Source organism: Zootoca vivipara, chromosome 4, assembly GCF_963506605.1.
Source record: "Zootoca vivipara chromosome 4, rZooViv1.1, whole genome shotgun sequence".
NCBI classification, from domain to species: Eukaryota; Metazoa; Chordata; class Lepidosauria; order Squamata; family Lacertidae; genus Zootoca; species Zootoca vivipara.
Genome location: NC_083279.1, coordinates 70,659,942 through 70,680,732, shown reverse-complemented (window position 1 = coordinate 70,680,732; position 20,791 = coordinate 70,659,942). Strand labels below are relative to the sequence as shown.

Here is a 20,791-nt window from a genome sequence, read left to right as displayed (position 1 = left end):
GCGCGGGCTTTTCAAACCCCAGCGGCGCCAAGACGCAAGGAGGGAAGGGGCGGGAATTGCTTTCTCTGCAACTCACCCCAGCATCTCGTCAGAGACTGCCCACATCGCAGGGAGTGGCAAGGAAAGGCGGGAACGGTGGTGCCCTCCCCCACTGACGCAGCACCACAGCAGGGAAACGGGAAAGCCTGGCTGCAGGAGACAAGGGGCAGCAGCCAGGCACAGTCAGCAGACAACAGCCCCAGCCCGCCCACCCGCACAGAGAGGTGCAGAGCCAGCCCACCCCTCCCAGAGCAGGAGTGGTTCTAGAAGTGACGCTAACGCTCCCAAATGGCTATCCCCTGACGGTCCTCGCCTTAATTGACAGTGGGGCGTCCGCCAACTTCTTCTCGAGAAGCTTTGCAGAAGAGCACCAAATCCAGCTTTTGCAGTTGGATTTTCCTCTGCACGTAGCAACCATTGACGGCAGGGAACTGCTGGGAGGGGCCATCACACATCAAACCCCCCCCATGAGAATGACGGTGGGAAGGCACTCAGAGACACTGGCGTTCAACGTCACCACCATCTCAGACCCCCCCATCGTCTTGGGCATGAGCTGGCTGGCGCGCCACGACCCCTCCATCAGTTGGCACCAGAGGTGCATCACGTTTGGGTCAGACTTTTGTCTGGAACATTGCATGCAGCACCAACCAGGGGAGGGGCCTCCGATAGCCACGGTGGCCACCATGCATATCAAAGGGGGTGAGGCAATACCCAAGCAGTACTGGGACCTGCAGGAGGTCTTCAGCGAAGCGGAGTCCGACCACCTACCCCCGCACAGGCCTTTTGACTGCCAGATCAACCTGGTGCCAGGGGCGACGATACCCCCAGCCAAGCTGTACGCCATGTCAGACCAGGAGCTGGAGGATCTGCGCGCTTTCATCGACAAGAACCTCAAGCGGGGGTTCATAAGGGAAAGCAAGGCAGCAGGGGGCAGCCCGGTCTTCTGGGTGGACAAGAAAGACACGCAACAGCGCCGTCTTGTGGTGGACTTTAGACGGCTGAATTCGGTGACAGAGCCCGTGGCTTTCCCCATGCCCAGAGTGGATGATCTCCTGACAGCGGCACGCAGGGGCAAGATTTTCACCAAGCTGGACCTAAGGGGGGCGTACAACTTGATCAGGATCCGGGAAGGAGATGAATGGAAAACCACGATGTTCACGCCTCTGGGCTCTTTTGAATATCTGGTGATGCCCTTCGGTTTGCAAGGGGGCTCAGCATGCTTCCAGGCCTTCATGCACCACGTCCTGGGGTCCCTCCTCTTCAGGAAATGCTTGGTCTTCCTAGATGACATCCTTATCTACTCGAATGACCCAGTGCAGCATGTGAAAGATGTCAGAGAGGTGTTGCAACGCCTGAAGGAGCACCACCTGTATGTGAAGCTGGAGAAGTGCAAGTTTCACACCAAAGAGGTGGACTTCCTGGGCTACAAGCTGTCAGACAAGGGGCTGGCGATGGACAAGGACAAGGTGCAGGCCATCCTGGACTGGCACAGCCCCAGGACGCGCAAAGATGCCCAACGCCTACTAGGCTTCGCTAACTTCTACAGGAAGTTCATCAAGAACTTCTCTCGCGTTACGGCTCCCATCACGGACTGCCTGAGAGGCAAGCAGAAGTTCAAGTGGACACCAGAGGCGCAAGCAGCGTTCGAAAGCCTCAAGAGAGTGTTCGCCTCAGACCAAAACCTGTTCCATGTGGTGCAGGACGCGCCCCTACGCATTGAGACAGATGCTTCTGAAAAAGCTGTGGGCGCAATTTTGTTGCAACTGGACGCCAACAGGGAGTGGAGACCCTGTGCCTTCTTCTCCAGGAAGCTGACACAGCCTGAACGCAACTACACAGTGTTTGATAGGGAACTTCTTGCGATCTACGCTGCGTTCCAGCACTGGCGACACTTCCTGGTGGGCGCGAAGCACCCCATCCAGGTGTGCACAGACCACAAGAACCTGGAGTTCTGGAGAACTGCCAGGGTGCTCAACCAGCGGCAGATACGGTGGGCAGAGTTCTTCTCGAACTTCAACTTCTCCATCCACTACATCCCGGGGGAGCAGAACGTCAGGGCGGATGCCCTCTCCCGCAAGCCAGAGTACATGGAGGAGGAGGCGCCACCAGCCCCAAGGCACATTTTCCCCCCGTCGGCATGGTCCTGCGGAGCAGCTGTGGTGAGCGAGGCAGAACTCACAGCACTGACGGCAGCGGATGAATTTGCCAACCGCATCTTCAGAGAACTGAGAGGGGGGAGGGAGCAGGCAAAAGACTTTGCAGAACGCAGAGGGCTGCTTTTCTACAAGGGTGCGCTGTACCTACCCACCACCCAGCTTCGACGTACGGTCCTCAAGCAGATGCACGACAACCCTACAGCGGGGCATTTTGGAAGGGACAAAACCGCTCACCTAGTCATGAGACACTTCTGGTGGCCAGGGGTGCGGGAAGATGTTCGAGACTATGTAAGGGGCTGTACCACCTGCCAGCGGGCGAAGGTGGTCAGAGCAGCGCCACCAGGGTTGCTGGAGCCCTTAGCCACACCACACAGGCCGTGGGAAGTGGTGTCCATGGACTTCATCACAGATCTGCCTTCGTCCAGGGGTAAGACTGCAGTGTTGGTGGTGGTGGACCTTATGTCCAAAATGTGTCACTTTATACCGTGTGCCAGGGCAGTCTCGGCAGAAGAGACAGCCAAACTGTTTGTTGATCACATTTTCAGACTGCATGGATTACCTTTAAGGGTTATTTCGGATCGTGGCCGCCAATTTGTTTCCAGGTTCTGGCGGCGGCTCATGAACCTCCTGCAGGTGGAGGTCAGCTTGTCGACGGCTCGGCACCCGCAGACCAATGGACAGGCGGAGCGGGTCAACGCCATTCTGCAGCAGTACCTGAGATGTTACGTCAGCCAGAGGCAAACGGACTGGGTGGATCGCCTGCCACTGGCAGAATTTGCCTACAACAATGCGGTGCACGTCTCCACAGGGGTGTCGCCCTTTAAGGCCAATTACGGGCGCGACCTCAGATCTTTCCCAGAGAGGGAGAGGGAGGAGGAGGAGGAGGAGGGCCCACAGGCTGAGGATTGGGCAGAGGAACTGGAGACGGTGCACCAGCAGCTCAGAGAACACTTGGAGAGGGCCAAGGAAGCGTACAAAAAGGGGGCAGATCGCCACAGGCGACAAGGGGAGGTCATCAGGGTGGGGGACAAGGTGTGGTTGTCCTCGGAGGGCCTTCCCACCAGAGGGAGGTGCAAAAAGCTGGCACCCAAAAGGCTGGGCCCCTTCACGGTCACGCAACAGGTAAACCCGGTGGCATACAGGCTGGCACTGCCAGAGGACATGAGGGTGCATCCAGTGTTTCATAGATCGCTGCTGTCGCCGTACAGGGAAAGCAGCAGGCTCCGAGACAGCGAACAAACCCCCGAGGGAGGGGGGGAGAGGGAAGGCAGGGAGCAACTCAATGAGGCCACGGCCATCCTGGATTCAAGGTGGGGGGTGGGGGGACTGGAGTACCTCATGGCATGGGAGGATGCTCCACCGTCCCAGAATGAATGGGTCCCAGCCACTCAGATACAGGAGGAATTCTTGGTGGAAGAATTTCACGCCCTCTTTCCCCACAGACCCAAGCCCTGGCACATGGAAAGGGAGGGGGAGGAGGAGGAGGCACGGGAGAGCAGCTCACCATGGCGCTGGGAAGCGGAGTTTGAGGAACCAGAGGATGAGGTATGGGTGTCACCGAGATCCACCCAGTCAGAGGAAGGAGCAGATTGGCAGAACGTTTTTAACCCCACCAGCTCTGACGCCACGGACTTTTTGGGATTCCCGTCCGCCCAGGCGGAAGGGGGGGGCTCGCAGGACTGGGGGGAGGTATTCACACCAACGGGCTCGGAGAGCACTGAGTTCTTAGGCTTCCAGTCGTCACCGACACATGGGGGGGGCCTGGGGAGGGGTGAAGGAGAGCTTGGGAGGGGGGTGGATGTGAGGGACAGGGGATATCGCGAAGTCCCTCCCCTCCTGAGTTCAAGCCCGTCCCCGAGCAAAGGGGAAAGCAGGGAGAGTTCCGATTCCAGTGGGGAAGCAGGAAGTCGTGTCCGAGGCTCAGGCAAGGTAGAGGAGCCAGGGTCCCAGGTGGGACAGGAAGGGGCAAGCAAGGGGGGAAGACCCATCCCTCCAACTCCAGAATTACGCAGGAAGAGGAGGGGCAAGAGGATGGGTCTGCCAAAGCTTTTGTGTTGGAGAAAGACGCGCCAAAAGCCATTAGGAGGTTCTGAAACCGACTGACAACATCGATCCGTGTAAATAGCAATGACTTGAGCACTGTAAATACGCAGCACCAATAAAAGAATAAAATGCAGAGCTGCGTAGCGTCGTTACTCTGAAGTAGTCCACTCCGGCCACTGTGACACATGTGTTGAGAAACTAGCTTTATTACAGAAGAGATAGTGCAGTAAGAGTATGTCCAAAGTAGTATTTCATTTCTTAAGGCAGAAAAAAAGACCAGCATATACAAAAGGTACAATACAAAAGCCAACAAGAAAAGTGTACAAAAATGGAACATCCATTCAAGCTTTTTTAAAAAATCAAAGCCTTATTACAAAAGTCTCCATTAATGCAGTCATATTGCATGGTGCGGGTAGGCACTTTTTTGTTTTCCAAAAAAGTACATCTTAAAGAAGCCACCTTATATTTAGTAGCTAAAGGCCTTAAGCTCTGACACTGACATATTTGTAGTTAAGGCCAAGACTGGGTTCATCTAAAATAGTGTTGTAACAAGTGTGAACAAGCTACTGATTAATTTGAGAAAGTGACCATATACATCTAGGACAAGATGGTTCTGCTTTATGCCAGAACACAAAGGGTAACTATAGCAGAAATTTAAAATTTAGTATACAGGTGATTTTAAGGTCCCGGGAAATAAAAATGTACAAAGACTTACCACCATAATCCACATTTAGCAAAGATCCCAGTAAATAAAAATCAATGTTATGATTTGAATATTTTTAACTAAGTCCTATGTTATCAAGTGACTTAAAATCGGACTGAATTAGTTAAAAAATATATTCAAATCATGACAAATATTCAAATCATAACATTGATTTTAACATTTGAATAAAAAACCAAATCTTTAATATAAATGCAGCAGCAGTGTCAATATTAGAAAGGTACTCAAAGACAGGTTTTAAGTAGAAAAATTACAACTAGAAAGTATCTGTACGAATATCTGAAATGCATTCCATAATTAAAGATTGCAATATTTTAAGAGCAGCTGCTTTAGAAGAGATGCAGCATTGAGGGCTTATGTGTCTCAATGTGCTAAATATACAACTACTGATCCTACCCCTTTCCATACTGAAACCGAGTGCACTAATAATCCAAATTTAATAAATGGATTTCTGAAAAAGGAACTTTCTCTCCATAAAATAAACCTATTACTACAGCAAGGAAACTTGACAAAACTGCTCAAGTTCTTCTTTTAAGATTTGTGAGTTCCAGCAGTACACTAGCATGGCACTTAACATCTGGGAAAAACCCTACATTACCATTGGATGCTCTGCAGCATCTGCAATTGGGGGTGAAGACCCTCTAAATCAAGGAAGTTTTGAGAATTTTAAAGAATGCAAAAGCACCATTTTACCAGAGGCGACTGTGGGGAAAATGTGAAACAAAGGTTCCAGCTTGTGATGTGCACATTGCCTTCTACACTTTGGGGGGTAGGGGGAACAGACCTACTGTCTGTCTCCAGCCTAAAAAAGGAAGCTGGTAAGAAGATCAGAGCTGGTATTTTAAAAAGACCCAATAGGATTTATGACTCCCCTGTACAGAAAAACCAGACCCTCTAAACTCTGAGAAAAGTAGATGAAGGGCAGAGTTGTTGCCTGCCACTTCTCAGCAATGACTTCCCTGTGCAAGTATTTCTCCAGTATTGAGCTACCAAACCCAGATGCTGAAGGATCCCTGTCTCTTTTAAGAAAATTCTACCTGGCGCCTTAGCTTACTGCAGTGGTGTGATGAGAAAAGCCACACCAGATGAAATTCTGCCTTCTGTGCAACAATAGCTGTCTTAGGGTCTGACTGGCAACCCTGTGCCCATTCATTAACGCCCTATGCCTATATGACTTATAAATCAAGGCTGCAGTTTTCCACTTGCGCATTGTAAACTGGTGGACTACTCAAACCAAGAAATTTCACAGACTTTCATTTTTATAGCTTACTGACATCAGGGCTGCAGTTCTAGAATCTAAAAATAATAATAAAATCCTCATAAATACCTAATTTTGCAAATCTCTAAATGTGCTTGCTTGGGAAAGCTGCACAGTACAACTAAGCTTCCTAAAAAACCAGGTTATAAATACTAAATAATATCCTAAGAAAAAGCTATAGAGAGAGTTTTAGACAAGATTAGGGTGAATTCTGGTACTCCAGAGTTGTTCAAGGAAATTTCTGTGCTCAGATACACAAGTGCTAGTATCTGCCCAATGATGGGAGTAAGCAGAATAGGAGGTATACTAGATTAAGACGGTCAATCCCAAAAGCCACTACAGCAAAGAATTTGTTCAATGGCTCTTTTCTTTTGCAAACAAACACCTGCAGCTTCAAGGTTTCCAAAAATGCTCTATTGACAATACTAAGACACAAGCTTTAGGATAGCATTAAAAAAGGACAAATTACTCTCGAATAACTGTACAGTATTTCTTTGGAGGGGAGAATACCCTTCATTCCTTCTTACATGGAGACAATATATATATAATGGCACCAGTTCAAGAGGAATGCAGCAATGTCTAGGTGTCTGCTCCAATCATTACATGATAATGTCCTATTAGGAAGCCAGAATGTCATGAACACAAGTCCCTCCAACTGAAAGCAATCATCAGCTAGGCAGACAATGTAAACAGAAATCAAAACAGCAAGATTAAATGGGGGAAAGGGAGTTGGAAAAATATGAGATGTTCCTCCTCTCCACAGTTGGGAGAGCTGCACAAAGTCATATTTTTAGATGGATGTGGGTGGGAATCTAGCAAAACCGAAGCAGCAAGAGTGGCAATATAATTCATGAGGCAATGTTAGCACTAAGGCAGAGGTCTTGAAGTTACTTCAGATCCCGGTCTTAAAGAGACCATAAAAAGTAGACAGTAAACTGCTTGCAGAAATGGAAGGGCACTTGCTTGCTTTCATGATTCCCACTAGTATATTCGCTCATGCTGCTTCTCTTGCTGGTTGGACAATGAATCAATGTCTTGGTTATATTACAATAAGGAATCATGCTTGCTGTTCAATTAGAAGGCAGCTCCTCTAAGTTCCCTTACACGATTGTAGGAGACAAAAAGTACTTTGGGAACCAAGAAATGATCTCTGAAAATCAATCTCTTTGCTATAAGGCCACAATAGCCAATGTGTAAGCTGTTCTTTGGACCCTGTAAATTAAGAATGTGTGACTAGTAAATTTAAATCCCACCTGCTTTGCAATTACCATAATATCATTTTCACCAGCAAAACAACAAAATCTGAAGTTGACAATATCACACCAAATGCACACAACAGCTTAGCTAAGCGAGTGAAAGGAATGTTTTGTTGCTCTTTGGGCTTCTTATCACAAAACTCATTACCCTTGGGAGAATACGTTGTAGCTTTGTCCAGTGATTCACAGGTTCACTTAGCAAGATTAATAGCCTTGCCCCTGGGAAGGTGTGTGCAGATGCAAATGCCATATGTCTTGCAAACCTTCTAGTCCTCAAGGTCACATTTCAGTGTAAGGAGATGGTGCTTATCTTGCTGGCCTGCACAAAAGCAATGAATTATATTTTGAAATAAAGATGACAGCTCTCAGTCAAAAGCCTTTACAACATTTACAACTTTACATCAGTCAGGTTGTATATTGTTTTCCTTTCCCAAAGCACAAGTTAAATTACAATAAGACACTTTATAGCATGGGTAGACAAACTAAGGCCCGGGGGCCAGATCCAGCCCAATCGCCTGCTAAATCCAGCCCGTGGGTGGTTCGAGAATCAGCGTGTTTTTACATGAGTAGAATGTGTCCTTTTATTTAAAATGCATCTCTGGGTTATTTGTGGGGCCTGCCTGGTGTTTTTACATGAGCAGAATCTGTGCTTTTATTTAAAATGTATCTCTAGGTTATTTGTGGGGCATAGAAATTTGTTCATTTTTTTCCTCAAAATATAGTCCAGCCCCCCACAAGGTCTGAGGGACAGTGGACCGGCCCCGCTGCTGAAAAGGTTTGCTGACCCCCGCTTCATAGGTATACAGAGGCTTCTGCACATAGAGAGAAGTGCTTATGCCTCCTCTACATCACAGACCAGTCTTTATCTGCAGTCCTAGCAAAACTGTGGGTTCTGTTTATGCACATCTCCAAACTGGAGTGAATATGTAGAAAAACCTTTTAAAATTGGCAAAATATATGCCTACTCATAACAATGGGTAATAAGGTGTACAGTGGGCTGCAGAAGGGGGAAGTTGTACAAGTGGAACAGCAGCATAGGATACAACCCAATATGGGCACCTAAAAGACCATCTCACAATTAATTTCTCTTTCTACAGTATGACATCAGCAAAGAGCAAAAAATTGGGGCATCTCAACAAATATCATCATTAAGCTGCCTCACTTTATCCAGAAACAAGCTCCAGTGAGTTCATAGATTTAAGACTGAAGCTCAAGTTTATGTACTAACAGGCTGGATCTAGACACATCAAAGAAGAGATACAGTTAAATGCATTGTAAACTTCATACAGGGAAATCCCGTGGGCGAAAAATGGGCTTCCACAGCGCCATCTGGTGTCACAGTGTTATAACGCGCATAAATCTGGGGATATAACTATTTTACCACAATATTTTTTTTCCAATACTTACCAAGTTGTTTGAGTCTCTGTTATGTGATACACACAGTGACACACTTCTTCACAGCATCCCTGCAAAAATAAAAACAAACACACTGTCCCCTTAAGTATTTGAATAAGTAGCACAAATATTTAAAACGTATCAGCAATGACCCTTCACAGCAGCAGAGATTTTTGACAAACAGAATCATCTTAGCACTGCTGGGTAAATTAACACCTGTAGTGGGACCGAAGCCATCCTCTCTACCAAACTGCAACTTCTCAAGCAGTTCAATTCTATTAATCTGAGTCCGAATAGAGACAATAGTTTCCTGTCCCACTATAGGTATGAAGGGTCGCCATGCTCATTTTGCAAATGTTCTGCTCTAATTATATGGCCACTTCACTCAACAATGCTAAGGTGCTTTTTGTTATCACCAATCACTGCTGCTGTGAAGGGTCAATTTGCATACACAAGCTCTAATTCAGCTGTCTCATAATGCATTTTTACCTTTTACATTCCACTGCCATTTAACCCTACCTTCTACATTAATCTTTTCCCTTTTCACCAGTGGTGGTTAACCCACTAACTGTATATGGCGCCATCTGCCAATACAGTGGTACCTTGGTTCCCAAACGGCTTAGTTGTCAAACAAATCAGCTCCCAAACACCGCAAACCTGGAAGCAAGTGTTCCAGTTTGCAAACGTTTTTCGGAAGCTGAACGTCCGACGCAGCTTCCGCTTGAGTGCAGGAAGCCCCTGCAGCCAATTAGAAGCCGCACCTTGGTTTTCGAACAGTTTTTGGAGTCAAACAGACTCCCAGAACGGATTAAGTTTGAGAACCAAGGTACCATTGTATACAGGTTCTGGGTGGCCTGCAGGGACTCAGCAACAATTCTGTGGCATCCAAGCCTATGTACAACTGAGGATCACATTTCATCAGATGAAGCATATGCCATAATAAAAAACCTTAAATCTTTAAAGCATCACCAGACTTTGTTTTTTCTTGCAATAAACTAACATAGCTACCTGTCTGCGAATTGTTACAAAGACTTTCAACATAGATCTATGGGTAGTTTTGCCACAAACAAAAATATATAATGCTGCCACTTCAGTTCCCACAAAACCAACATTTTCCATGAAAACTTGGTTCCACTCCTTAGCCCCTAAGCTTTGCTGTAACCAAAGTGAAATATGTATCTGAAATAACCTCACATTCTTTCCTTATTTGCTCCTGCCTCCACTTCCTCTGTTGTCTCTTTATATCAAATTATATATTTTAAACCCTCAGGGCAGGAGCCTACCCTCTTGTACTTTCTCAAGTACAGTAATGGCACTATATAAACAATCTAAATAATAAACACTTGTGATTTATTAATCATAAAACACATTTCACAAGGGTGCTGGGCTTTCTGTATATTCAATCATGCAGCGCTATTTCAATCCTACGAGTGAAATATTTCACCTCCTCTATTCAATCATTCCACATAGCGAGTAATTGAGAATACAGAGAAGAATGCATTAAAGGGAGATAGATTTTTCCAGCCATCCATATCACAGAAAAAATTCCCCTTTTATGTTTTATGACCTGGGTAGCTCCTGAAGCAAATGGAGGTCAAGATTACCTTGCATATGGTATGTAGGAAATGCTGTACCTAGAGAAGAGAGAAGACACACACATGTATTAGGAAGAACAGGCGCAACACACCAACACTCTCTCCCACAGAGTGCCAATGGCGAGCCTGCATAACACATGGCCCAAGCCAAGGGTAAGTCTACCACATACTGTGGCTTGATAAGTGACTGACAAATTAAAACTAGCATTTGCTTTCCAGTTCCGTTTTCCAACTATCCATGTCAGGATCAGTTTCCATCACCTCTCCCACCCTTCCCTCATGAAGCAGAATCTCCTTCCAGGAGAAAGGTGGAACATGAGCTCATTTTCTCATTGTCAGCAACATCTGCTCACATGGAGACTACTTGTGAAAGAGGGAAGTGGCCAAATGTGGAACATCAACAGAAGTTGACAATAGTTCAGCCAGGCCTTGGTGACTCTTACTTTAAGGTAAATAACTAGACTTCCATAAGAAACTTCCCGTCCAAATGGAATCCCAACGGCAATTGGTTGAGAAAATTTTAGGAGGCAATGTATTTATGGACATTGGGCTCACATTATGGCAGGCTTTTTATAAAGGTATGTGACAGAGAGGGTGAGGAAATAAACCTCTCCTGTTATACATATACACAAATCTATTACTATTAATAAATAAAAATAAATATAAAATACTACTAATAATAATTATCTCTAAAGCACCTTAAATTTTCTAAGCACTGTACATATATTAAAACTAGGGGATAGCCAGTTCTACTCAGTTTGCTCAGCAACCCCCCTTCCCTATTTCAGTTTTCCCCTCCCCAGGACCACAATATTTTCCCCTGCCTGCCTCAATTTCTGCTCAGGACAACCTCACCATGCCTCAGTTTCATTAGACCTGCCAAAAAGCCTCCCATAGTGCCAGGGAGAAAGACAAGGAGGGACAAGAAGCCACACACACCCTAATAGGTAATGGTGGATCCTTCCTCTGCTGTTCTCCTCCTCCCACTCAGGTGACCCATCCAGGCTCTGAGATGGATTCCTGCATGGGGCCAGCTTTGAAATCTCCATGAATTCAGTCAGTGTGCTCCCCAACAGCTCAGGCTGCCATCACAATGTTGGAATGATAGACCAGTATCATATATATATTTTAAAATGAAGACAGTCCCTGCCTGCAGGCTCACAATCTAAAAGACATAAAAAAGATGGGGAGGGCATTACTTACCAGCCTAAGGCGAAGAACTGCAAAATGCAGAAGATGAGGGCAAGTCCCTTATTGTGCCACTGAAAGAGAAAGAAATAATCTTAAATCAAGCAAAGGAAATGTCATTAAATTTATATGGATAGCTGCATCGGAGATTCAAGTACTTACCCAAAAAGCTGCGCAAAGAGTTAATATGAGGCATAACTAAAAGAGAAGAGAGAGAGTCTTAAAATAAGCAAGACATTAAAACTATAACTGAAGATGAACAGGGTTGGGGGTTTTTTTTAGCACTGGCTACTGCTACAAACAGGATTCTGGACTACAGTGCCAGGCTGCAATCCTAAACATACTTATGTGGGAATATTTTTCTTCTTTTTAATCGTCTGGTTTAATTAATCTCTGTGCTATAAATTTTCAGACTGCATGTTTTATGCTATTGTTATTTTATCATATTGTATTTTTTCTTTTTATGTTTATCAGTCACCTGGAGAACACAAATATTGGAAGGCCTTATACAGTTACGGAGGTCCGTTCTTAACCCGAAACCATTCTCAACCTGAGGTACCACTTTAGCTAATGCGGCCTCCCACCACCGCCCCGCCCCAACTTCCACTCACATCCTGGGGCAAAGTTCACTACCAGGAGCAGTTACTTCTAGGTTAGCACAGCTTGTTACCCAAAGAGTTCGCAAGGAGGACGGTACATAACCCAAGGTTCCACTGTACTGAGTTAGTTATTAGCAACAGTAAGTCCCATTGAACTGAAGTGAAACTTATTTTTGAGCAGACATGAATAGGATTGCACTCTCAGCCTGTTGCAACAAGGCAGTGGTTTCAGTAATACAGTATACCAATAAGGACCCCAAACAGTATCGAGTTGGGGTGTCCTTATTGGTACAGAACTTCCTAATTAAATACACATATTCCACTTAATTAGCAGGTTATGTACCAATAAGGACACCCCCACACCATGTAGTTGCAATGAATCAGAGGTCAATAAAAGTCCTAAGAATACGTCCAATATATTTTTCAAACTATTTCCAGTATCTTATCCCAGCACAAATTTTAAAAAAGACAAAGTCCCCATCGCAAACATAGTAGCAGTATTAACTAAGAAACATCAGTCAAGTTCAGAAGGAGCAGTCTAAAGATACATATTTGCCATGACAGCTAAATGGGATCATTATATACACAGACAAAATAGCCCTCCAGGTGCAAGATGCTGGGGACATACGGGAATACAGATAATTTATTTGTATATTACCCTTCCTACAAATAAATGCATATAATTAAGGGCTACAAAAAGGCTACATGCCCATTACAACATAAGCTATATTAAGAAATACCAACAGAACAATCCTAGCACAGTTAACAAACCATAGGGAACCTTCTTCAATCCAAGGGCCACATTCCACTTTGGGAAACATTTTGAGGGCCGTATGGCTGTGGTGTGTCAGGCCAGAGGCAAAAATGAATGGAACGTTGAATGTAAATGTTAGCTTTCTACAGTAGGCTAGTTTCCACACACAGTCACACACTATCATTCATCCAGGTGACCATGAGGCATTATCAGAGTTCAAGATGGAAACATTTGGAATGCAATGGGGGGGTGGCCTAGGGAGGCTTGTGAGGGCCAGGTAGAGAGGGCTTGAGGTTCCCCACACCTCCCTTAACTGCTCCTTCGGTTCATGAGACTTGAACTTACAATTTTTTATTATTATTTTACGATAAACATATGCCAGAAATTCTGACCCTTTGTTTTGCATCACTTGTTTTCTGACTATTTAGGAAATACTGACTACTGATATTTTACCACAATGTATTTTTTTTTGCTATGTTTGCTTGTATTTTAAAAATTAAACAAATTCCCTTAAAAAGGGCATTAACACTGATAGTCCCCTGAATTCAAATGCAAGTTAAAACAGAAAAGTTTGGTTACTTACAAGCATAACAGCTGTAGCTATCAAACGAGTAGGTTCAAACATTCTTTTCAACTGTTTCATCGGTCCCATAAGAAAGACAGTGCTATAAGAAATAATTATTTAATCCATCTGCTAAGAGCAAAACACACAAATGCACATTATACAAGCTTAAATTGCTACCATTACTCTATTGTAGGAATCATAAACAGACCATACTTTAGCCTCAAAGATACTATAATCACATAGTATAACTCATAAAAGAAAATTAGGGAACACTCTATTGGAAAACAAGCAGTAAAATTATTTAGTATTAAAAATTATATGGAAGCCATGCCAACAGAGATATATTGTTTCTCTGAACCCCAAACATAAACATGAGACTGGGAATAAGAGTTGAGAGGGATACAATCAAAATATTTTGTTTGTAAAATATTTTGATGGTAAAATGGAAAAAGGAGAAAGGAGAAAGATTATATATTCAAGAATGAGCTGCTTAGTTCATTCACCTATTTGATATTCTGAGCTAACCTACTAATTCAAGGAAAAGATTACCTTCCAAGAGACGCGATATTCCCCAGTGTGTAAAATACTGCAAACAAGATTAGCCCTTTCCTGGGAACCCATAGCAGACAAGTACCCTGGAAAGGCAGACAAGAGAAGGAACATACACCGTCACTGTAAGGGGAAAAAGTCTGTAAAAACAATTATCTGTAGAGAAAATTAGTATTTTGGTTGCTCTCTTCCATTGCCTTAAGTTTGTAATGTGTTGCCTTAAGGTTTTTTGTTTTGTTTTGTTTTTTGTCAAAGCCTATTTTAAAAAGAGCATATGTTACTATTATTTTACTTGCATGAAAAATCCTCTTAATATTTCATCTAAAAGCAATAATATTTCAAATTTATATTTCATCAAGCTGGGGGGTCATGCAATGTGATCCCAAGTTGGTTTCTGTAGTGGCTTCGTATTGATCAGATGTATGTGCTGTTGTTTTAAACTAAACATACACATTTATTCAGCCCTGAGTGCTCACTGGAAGGACAGATCGTGAAGCTGAGGCTCCAATACTTTGGCCACCTCATGAGAAGAGAAGACTCCCTGGAAAAGACCCTGATGTTGGGAAAGATTGAGGGCACTAGGAGAAGGGAACGACAGAGGACGAGCTGGTTGGACAGTGTTCTCGAAGCTACGAACATGAGTTTGACCAAACTGCGGGAGGCAGTGGAAGACAGGAGTGCCTGGCGTGCTATGGTCCATGGGGTCACGAAGAGTCGGACACGACTAAACAACAACACCTTTATTTTGACATATGCACGTGTGTGTGTGTATGTAACTGTTTTGTGTATATTTTTAGTATCCTCAAGAGTGGGGAGCAAGATAATCAACTGAATCAGCATTCAATTAGTCTGCCCGTGGCATTCTGAACACATAAGGAAGCCAGGCTCACTACACTGGGAAAACAAGTACTGCAGGCTACATGCACACAGTATCATGAAGGTTAGGTGTGTTAGCCAAGGCGATGACTGAATACAAGTTTATGACTTGCCCATCGAGAAGGATTTGATATCCCAACTATGAATGAAAAAGAACAAATCACCGCCTTATTGTTGCTTGCTTGAAAGTATCCCTAAAGCATCAAACACCATTCAAATTTACGCAAAGGATATTAGAGAGATTATTGTTATTAGTTTTTCTAGTCTTAGAATTTATCATGGTTTGGGTTGTATTTTCTCTCTGAACAACAGGCTTCTCATGACACTGTAGAAAACTTGCAACCAATATTCTACATCAAATTACATTTAGGTTGCAAAACTTACAATGTGGAATCTAATGCTGCGGAATGGATTTCTGCTTGTACAACTTGTAGGACTTCCCTTTGCTTTTCTTCCTCTTTTGCACCCCTAAAATCCTCCTCAGAAGGTCCTTCAACCCTCCAGAGAAAATTTGGGCTGCAGGAGAAAGAGGAAGTATGCCCGCACAAAATTGGTGTCACCTGTGAACATTTACACTGGAGTAAACCTACTAATCTCCACTAGTAGTTTTTTCACAGCAAGCCTGTAAAAGATTGCACTATTTCAACTGTTGTGAAAATATAAGGGGATAGATCAGTCACCGTGATTATTCTTCATGGAGTCAAAACTTTTATATTCCTTCAGCATTGATGGATCTGAGTGCAATACTGAGCAGCTGGAAAAGAAATGGTTGCCTTGCACTGTGGGACATATTATACAAGAAATCCAAACTTTATCCAACAAAAGCTGCTGAGGTAGGGAGGGAAAACTCTTACCAGAATGGAGCACAGAACTCCAATAGCAAAACAAGCTATAAAGGCTTTCAGTCTTGTACTCCAGCTTAAGGAAGATGCATCAATCACCTGGAAATAATTTTTTTTTAAAAAAAGAGAGTCTTATTAAAATTGTAGTGTCAAGGTTTTAAAAAGGCATGCATCAATATACAACCAGTGCTTTCATTTCCTTCCAGCAGCTTCACTACACGAGGAAACTGAGGTACACAATATCATGCTGTCTTTTTGCAAATTGTTAAAAGAATAAATACAATTTCCAACAGAAGTAAAGAAAACTATGATATCACTGAATGAAGTGCATCTCATACCTATGTTAACAATTCACAAACATGCTTCTAACACCTTTGTGAAAAGTGCCTCGTCCTATCTGTTCTATGAACAGATATCACTTCCTCAATATTAATATAAGGCAATATTCAATTTTCTTCTTCAACAACTGCTTCTATTAATCATCACTCAAGGCAACTTTGAGCTTATTCCTTTCACATGTACACAGAAAGCAGCTACATTTCCCCGGCCATTAGCAGTATTTCTATTCTATTATTAAAAACAAAGAGCGTATTGAATCCATTTCAACTATTTCGCATAGTCAAAGTTTTGTGCCAAGTTTCTCCAAAGAGGATTCAGTTTAAAGAAAATACTAGAAAAAATCCAAATGTATTCAGATAGTTGTCTTATGTCTGATTCTACACTACTAATTCCTTCTTATGACATAATATATTTTTGAAAATGCTACAAAGTTTCTATCAGCTATCAGAGTATAACTATTTTGTAAGCAAGGGCATTCCTGTAATAAAAGCAGATTTGGATCATTTTAGTCATTGTTATAAAATCCAAGAATAGCAAAACCATTTAGTTTTCTAATCTATATAACATCAGTCAATTAATATGCAGTTGTCTGAAATCCAAGCAGCTAAAATGTGGGAAAAAAACCTGAGATCAAAAGCATTTTAGGCACATCCAAAGTGATCATTCTTACCAGACACTTTGATTTACCTTTTTAAAACAAAAATGAAATGAAAAGAAAAATGGTTTGGCAATCTTTAAAGCTGCATTGGATGGGCTGTTAATTTCACAAGTTATTTCACATCTGGGCATCAAAAGCCTCACTGGCATGCCTAACTAGTGGAGTAGTTCTTTGGATCCTGGCTAAAAGAATTAATTTATACCATAGGAGAAAAATGCAAAAAATAAAGAAGGTAAGAGAGGGACAGAATGATAAACAAGCAGAATTTAAAGCATGCTATCCAGTAGAATGGAACCGATCCTATGTTTCAAAAATATTTTGTTGTATTTGAATTTATTTGTATGTTTTGCAACAAATTATTTTGTTCAAAATTCTTGTATTTTGATAATAAATTGATGGAAAAAGCAGCATATAATTAAACTAAATTTAAACAAAGATCATCCTGGGACATAAATGAAGATTATCATACCCAACATGTCTAGAGCATTTTCAAGTGTTCAAAGAGCTTCAATTATCTAGTTGAAATCCTGACAAAAACCCTGTTAAGTTACATGAGTATTATTATCCATCAGATTGCAAACGGAGATGAGGACTGAGGCTGAGCGACTGGCTTGCCTAAGGCCACTTGGTGAGTTCATGGCAGAGCAGAGATGAAAACCCAGGACTACCTGATTTGGAGCAAAGTCTCTTAGCAGCCAGACTACATCAATGTTAACTTAGATACTTCCAGATACAAACTTCAAGGTTGTTGGTTTCCTGCAGGGATGTTGTGTTTTCCCAGCCCAAAGATGTTTATTAACAAGGGCATTCAGAATCCCCTTTCAGAGGTGAATTTCTTGCTGCTGAAACTACAGCATAGCACTGTGGTTGTCCAAGTGTCATAGGTATATCACTAGTGATAATGACAACTCTCTCCACAAACATGATAAGCCTCATCTTGTGAACTTTGTACTGTATTACAGATCTCCTGAAGCACTTACGCAATGCCCTTTAAAAATAAAATAAATTGCAGTACAACTATCCCACTTTTCTAACCATTTACATAACTTTTAAAGACACTTTGAATTTTAAAAGATTCCCTTACTCTTGATATGCTCTAACACCGGCCAAAAAAAGGTAATTAAGTACTCATCTGAAGAAGTGTGCATGCACACGAAAGCTCATAGCAAAATAAAAACTTAGTTGGTCTTTAAGGTGCTACTGAAGGATTTTTTTTATTTTGTAAGTACTCATCAAGCTGTTTACCAAACAAACAGAACACACAAGGAGCATGCCTATCTCCCTACAGCAAGATTAGTCCTGTTAAACTGGGAATAGAATATCATGCTACATCTGCCAAGCAACAGTAAACAGCACAAGTGGCAAGGATAAGAACCACAGAGGATCCAAGAATTTTTCTCCGCTCATCCCACCATTCTAAAAGCACCCCCCCCAATTAAGCCTACATTTATTGTGTTGAATTACTCTGGGGGATCAGCTGGTGCCAAGGGTTGCATTCAGAGCTGACTTTGTACTAGCAGAATGCACTTCCATTTATGCAAAAAATGGTATTTGTTAGAAGAAAATGCTGTCCATAGTATTTTCTTTCTAGCCCCCTATCACAGTTACACAGCAAAACCAAAACAGGTTTTACTTATGGACTTCACCAATCAGTACTGATTTAATCTGCATTAATTGGTCAACTAAAGCTTGCAGGCTAAGTTTTAGAACATACCACACAATCACATACACCTTGAAACAGTGGCGTTTTGCTTTCCATCTCCTTAAGCTTTGCAAGTTCTACCCAGGGTGCCGCTAGTAGTAAACAATTATGACACAGCTTCCCTTCGGCCTTCCTCCCTTGAGCACAAAAGAATACAAGAAGTGCCCTTCTGTAGCCTAGGATCATGTTCTCACAGTGGCCAACCAGATGGGCAATATTAACACACTAGCACTCTTCAGCTCCTGCTCTCAGGCAATGGTATTCAGAGGCATGCTGGGTGCGATACTAGAGTAAATATATAGCTGTCATGATAAGCAGCCATTCAGTCTGTCTTTCACGCTTCCTTCAATACGTCAAAAGAAATGCATTTATGCTTTTTGTAATACGCCAAGTGATCTGTTGAAAGACAAACCGGCGAAATCAATGTACGACTCTTTGGTCGGATGCATGAACCCCAAATTAATTTCTCTAAAACTGCCTTAACCTGGGTGGACTCTGCGCGCCTTTTCAGCCACTGCTGAATTACAAGCAAGGTGTGGGTTCGAGTCCATTTCAGCAACAGTTAAGTATCAAAAGGGGAGGCAGCATTTTTCCCCCCTCGGGTCAAATGAAGTGGGGTGAAGAGAGCTTTGAGCAGTGCCACCCCAACTAAGCGTGTACACACTGTATACAGGATTGGAGCTTGAATCGTAGTTTTAATTCCTGGAGCTTGTGACGTCAGATCCCAAACACCTGGGCAGGCAGGAAAGCAGCAATTAAACGAGAAGCATCAACACGCACCTTTGGCCAAGAGAGGGGGGAGAGAGCTGGGCTTTAGGAAGGGTCTTTCAAGCCGCATTTGAAGGGTCAGAAGACCCCCTGGCACGGGGGAAGGTTATAGGCGACCTTCCTTCATGGGGCGGGGGAAGGAAATAACAGATAGTTAAGGAAAGGTGCGGGGAGGTGAGGAATGAAAGGGGCCAAAAAAGGCCAAGCAACAACGACGGCCTCAGCTGCTCCCCTGGAATTGGTGGAGGGGGCTAATCCCCTTAGGGGTGCGGAGAAGGAACTGGGGCGGCGAATGGAGCCCCACAGCAGCTGCTGAGCCAGTCGGGCGACAAAGCCAAGGAAAGAGCCTTCTCTCTTCCCCCCCCCCCCACACACACTACCCCCGGGGTTTACCTCCGCCAGTGGCCCCGGCTCCTCGGCGTCCTTCCCGTTGAGAACCCGCTTCAGCTTGTCCATGACACTTGTCGCCCCTCACGAGCTTCACTTCCCGACGCGGCTGCCTCCACTTCGCCGCCCAAACCCTTCGGAGACTACAACTCCCGGCAACCGAGGAAGGCCGGCGCTCGCCAAACTTTGCCTCAGCGGCTGGAGCAGTGCATCCTGGGATATGTAGTCGGGGGGGTTGCTTCCTCGCACCTGCGCGTTGCAGAGCTCTTTCGACTCCGCCTCCGATCCTCTTTGTGGCATCCGAGTAGGCGGGGAGTTGCGCCGGTTTGTTTGAGTAGCAAGCTTTTCCCCGCCCCCCTTTCCTTCTTCTCTATGCTGATGGCTATTACAGTATTTGTAAACCGCCCCTCACGCGAAGATCTCAGGGCGGTTCACACCCTTAAATTGCAAGATGAGAACATGAAATACATGAAACAAAAACCAGTGACCTCCCTTCCCACAAAAACATTTAAAAGGCCTTAGAATGTTAATCAGCCCAAGGTATGTTGAAATGCTTTTGACTGGTGTATATGTAATGAAGGCACCTTCCAGAGTATAGCATCCCATAAAAGGAGCGCCACATAAAAAAGGCCAGTTCTTGTGTTGCCACTCTCCAGACCTCTCCTGGTTTGAAGATGTGTCTTCCTAAATAACTGGCAGGGCACATTGATTAGTATTCCTGTTTTGCATACTGACTGGGAAATAGCAGCTTAATCAGGGCTGACTAAGCAGACTAAGGGGGAGATGGAACCCAGATTCACAACTCATGGTGATCAGGTGCAGTCCTAGCTATTAAATAGACAACACAGCGATTCTTCAAGAAGCCCTTTATTCGGAAGCCAGAACAGAACTGAACTGCATTGCCGAGCTGGCCTGCTTTTATAGAGGCTGGTTCAAACAATGTATCAAACATAATTGTTCCCTCCTAAAGTTCCCTCCTAAAACAACTGTCAAGGACCCGAGGGAAAACTATATACACTAATGCATAACACTAGCATTGCTTTTTTTAAAAAAAGAAATTTAAATCTATGGGGTTAGATCTTTCTCAGAGTATTTTCCCCA

At 43.8% G+C, this 20,791-nt stretch overlaps 1 protein-coding gene across 1 annotated transcript; it reads right to left on the bottom strand.

Moving 5' to 3' along the window:
* Positions 1 to 4,428: 4,428 nt before the first annotated feature.
* On the bottom strand, positions 4,429 to 19,888 carry SFT2D2 (SFT2 domain containing 2). Its single transcript, XM_035116022.2, has 9 exons — positions 19,697 to 19,888; positions 15,849 to 15,935; positions 14,119 to 14,204; positions 13,588 to 13,669; positions 11,814 to 11,849; positions 11,667 to 11,725; positions 10,473 to 10,502; positions 8,881 to 8,939; positions 4,429 to 7,792 (listed from the first exon to the last, which is right to left on the bottom strand). Exons 1-8 carry the CDS (start codon positions 19,757 to 19,759, stop codon positions 8,900 to 8,902), a joined length of 483 nt encoding a protein of 160 aa, XP_034971913.1. The 5' UTR covers positions 19,760 to 19,888; the 3' UTR covers positions 4,429 to 7,792; positions 8,881 to 8,899.
* Between the last annotated feature and the right edge of the window lie 903 nt (positions 19,889 to 20,791).

Coding starts and splice junctions, on each gene's coding strand:
- SFT2D2 (XM_035116022.2), bottom strand. CDS start 19,759: ATGGACAAGCTGAAGCGGGTTCTCAACGGGAAGGACGCCGAGGAGCCG. Junction 15,936..19,696: donor AGCCGGGGCCACTGGCGGAG/GTAAACCCCGGG, acceptor AATTATTTCCAG/GTGATTGATGCATCTTCCTT. Junction 13,670..14,118: donor AATATCGCGTCTCTTGGAAG/GTAATCTTTTCC, acceptor TATTTCTTATAG/CACTGTCTTTCTTATGGGAC.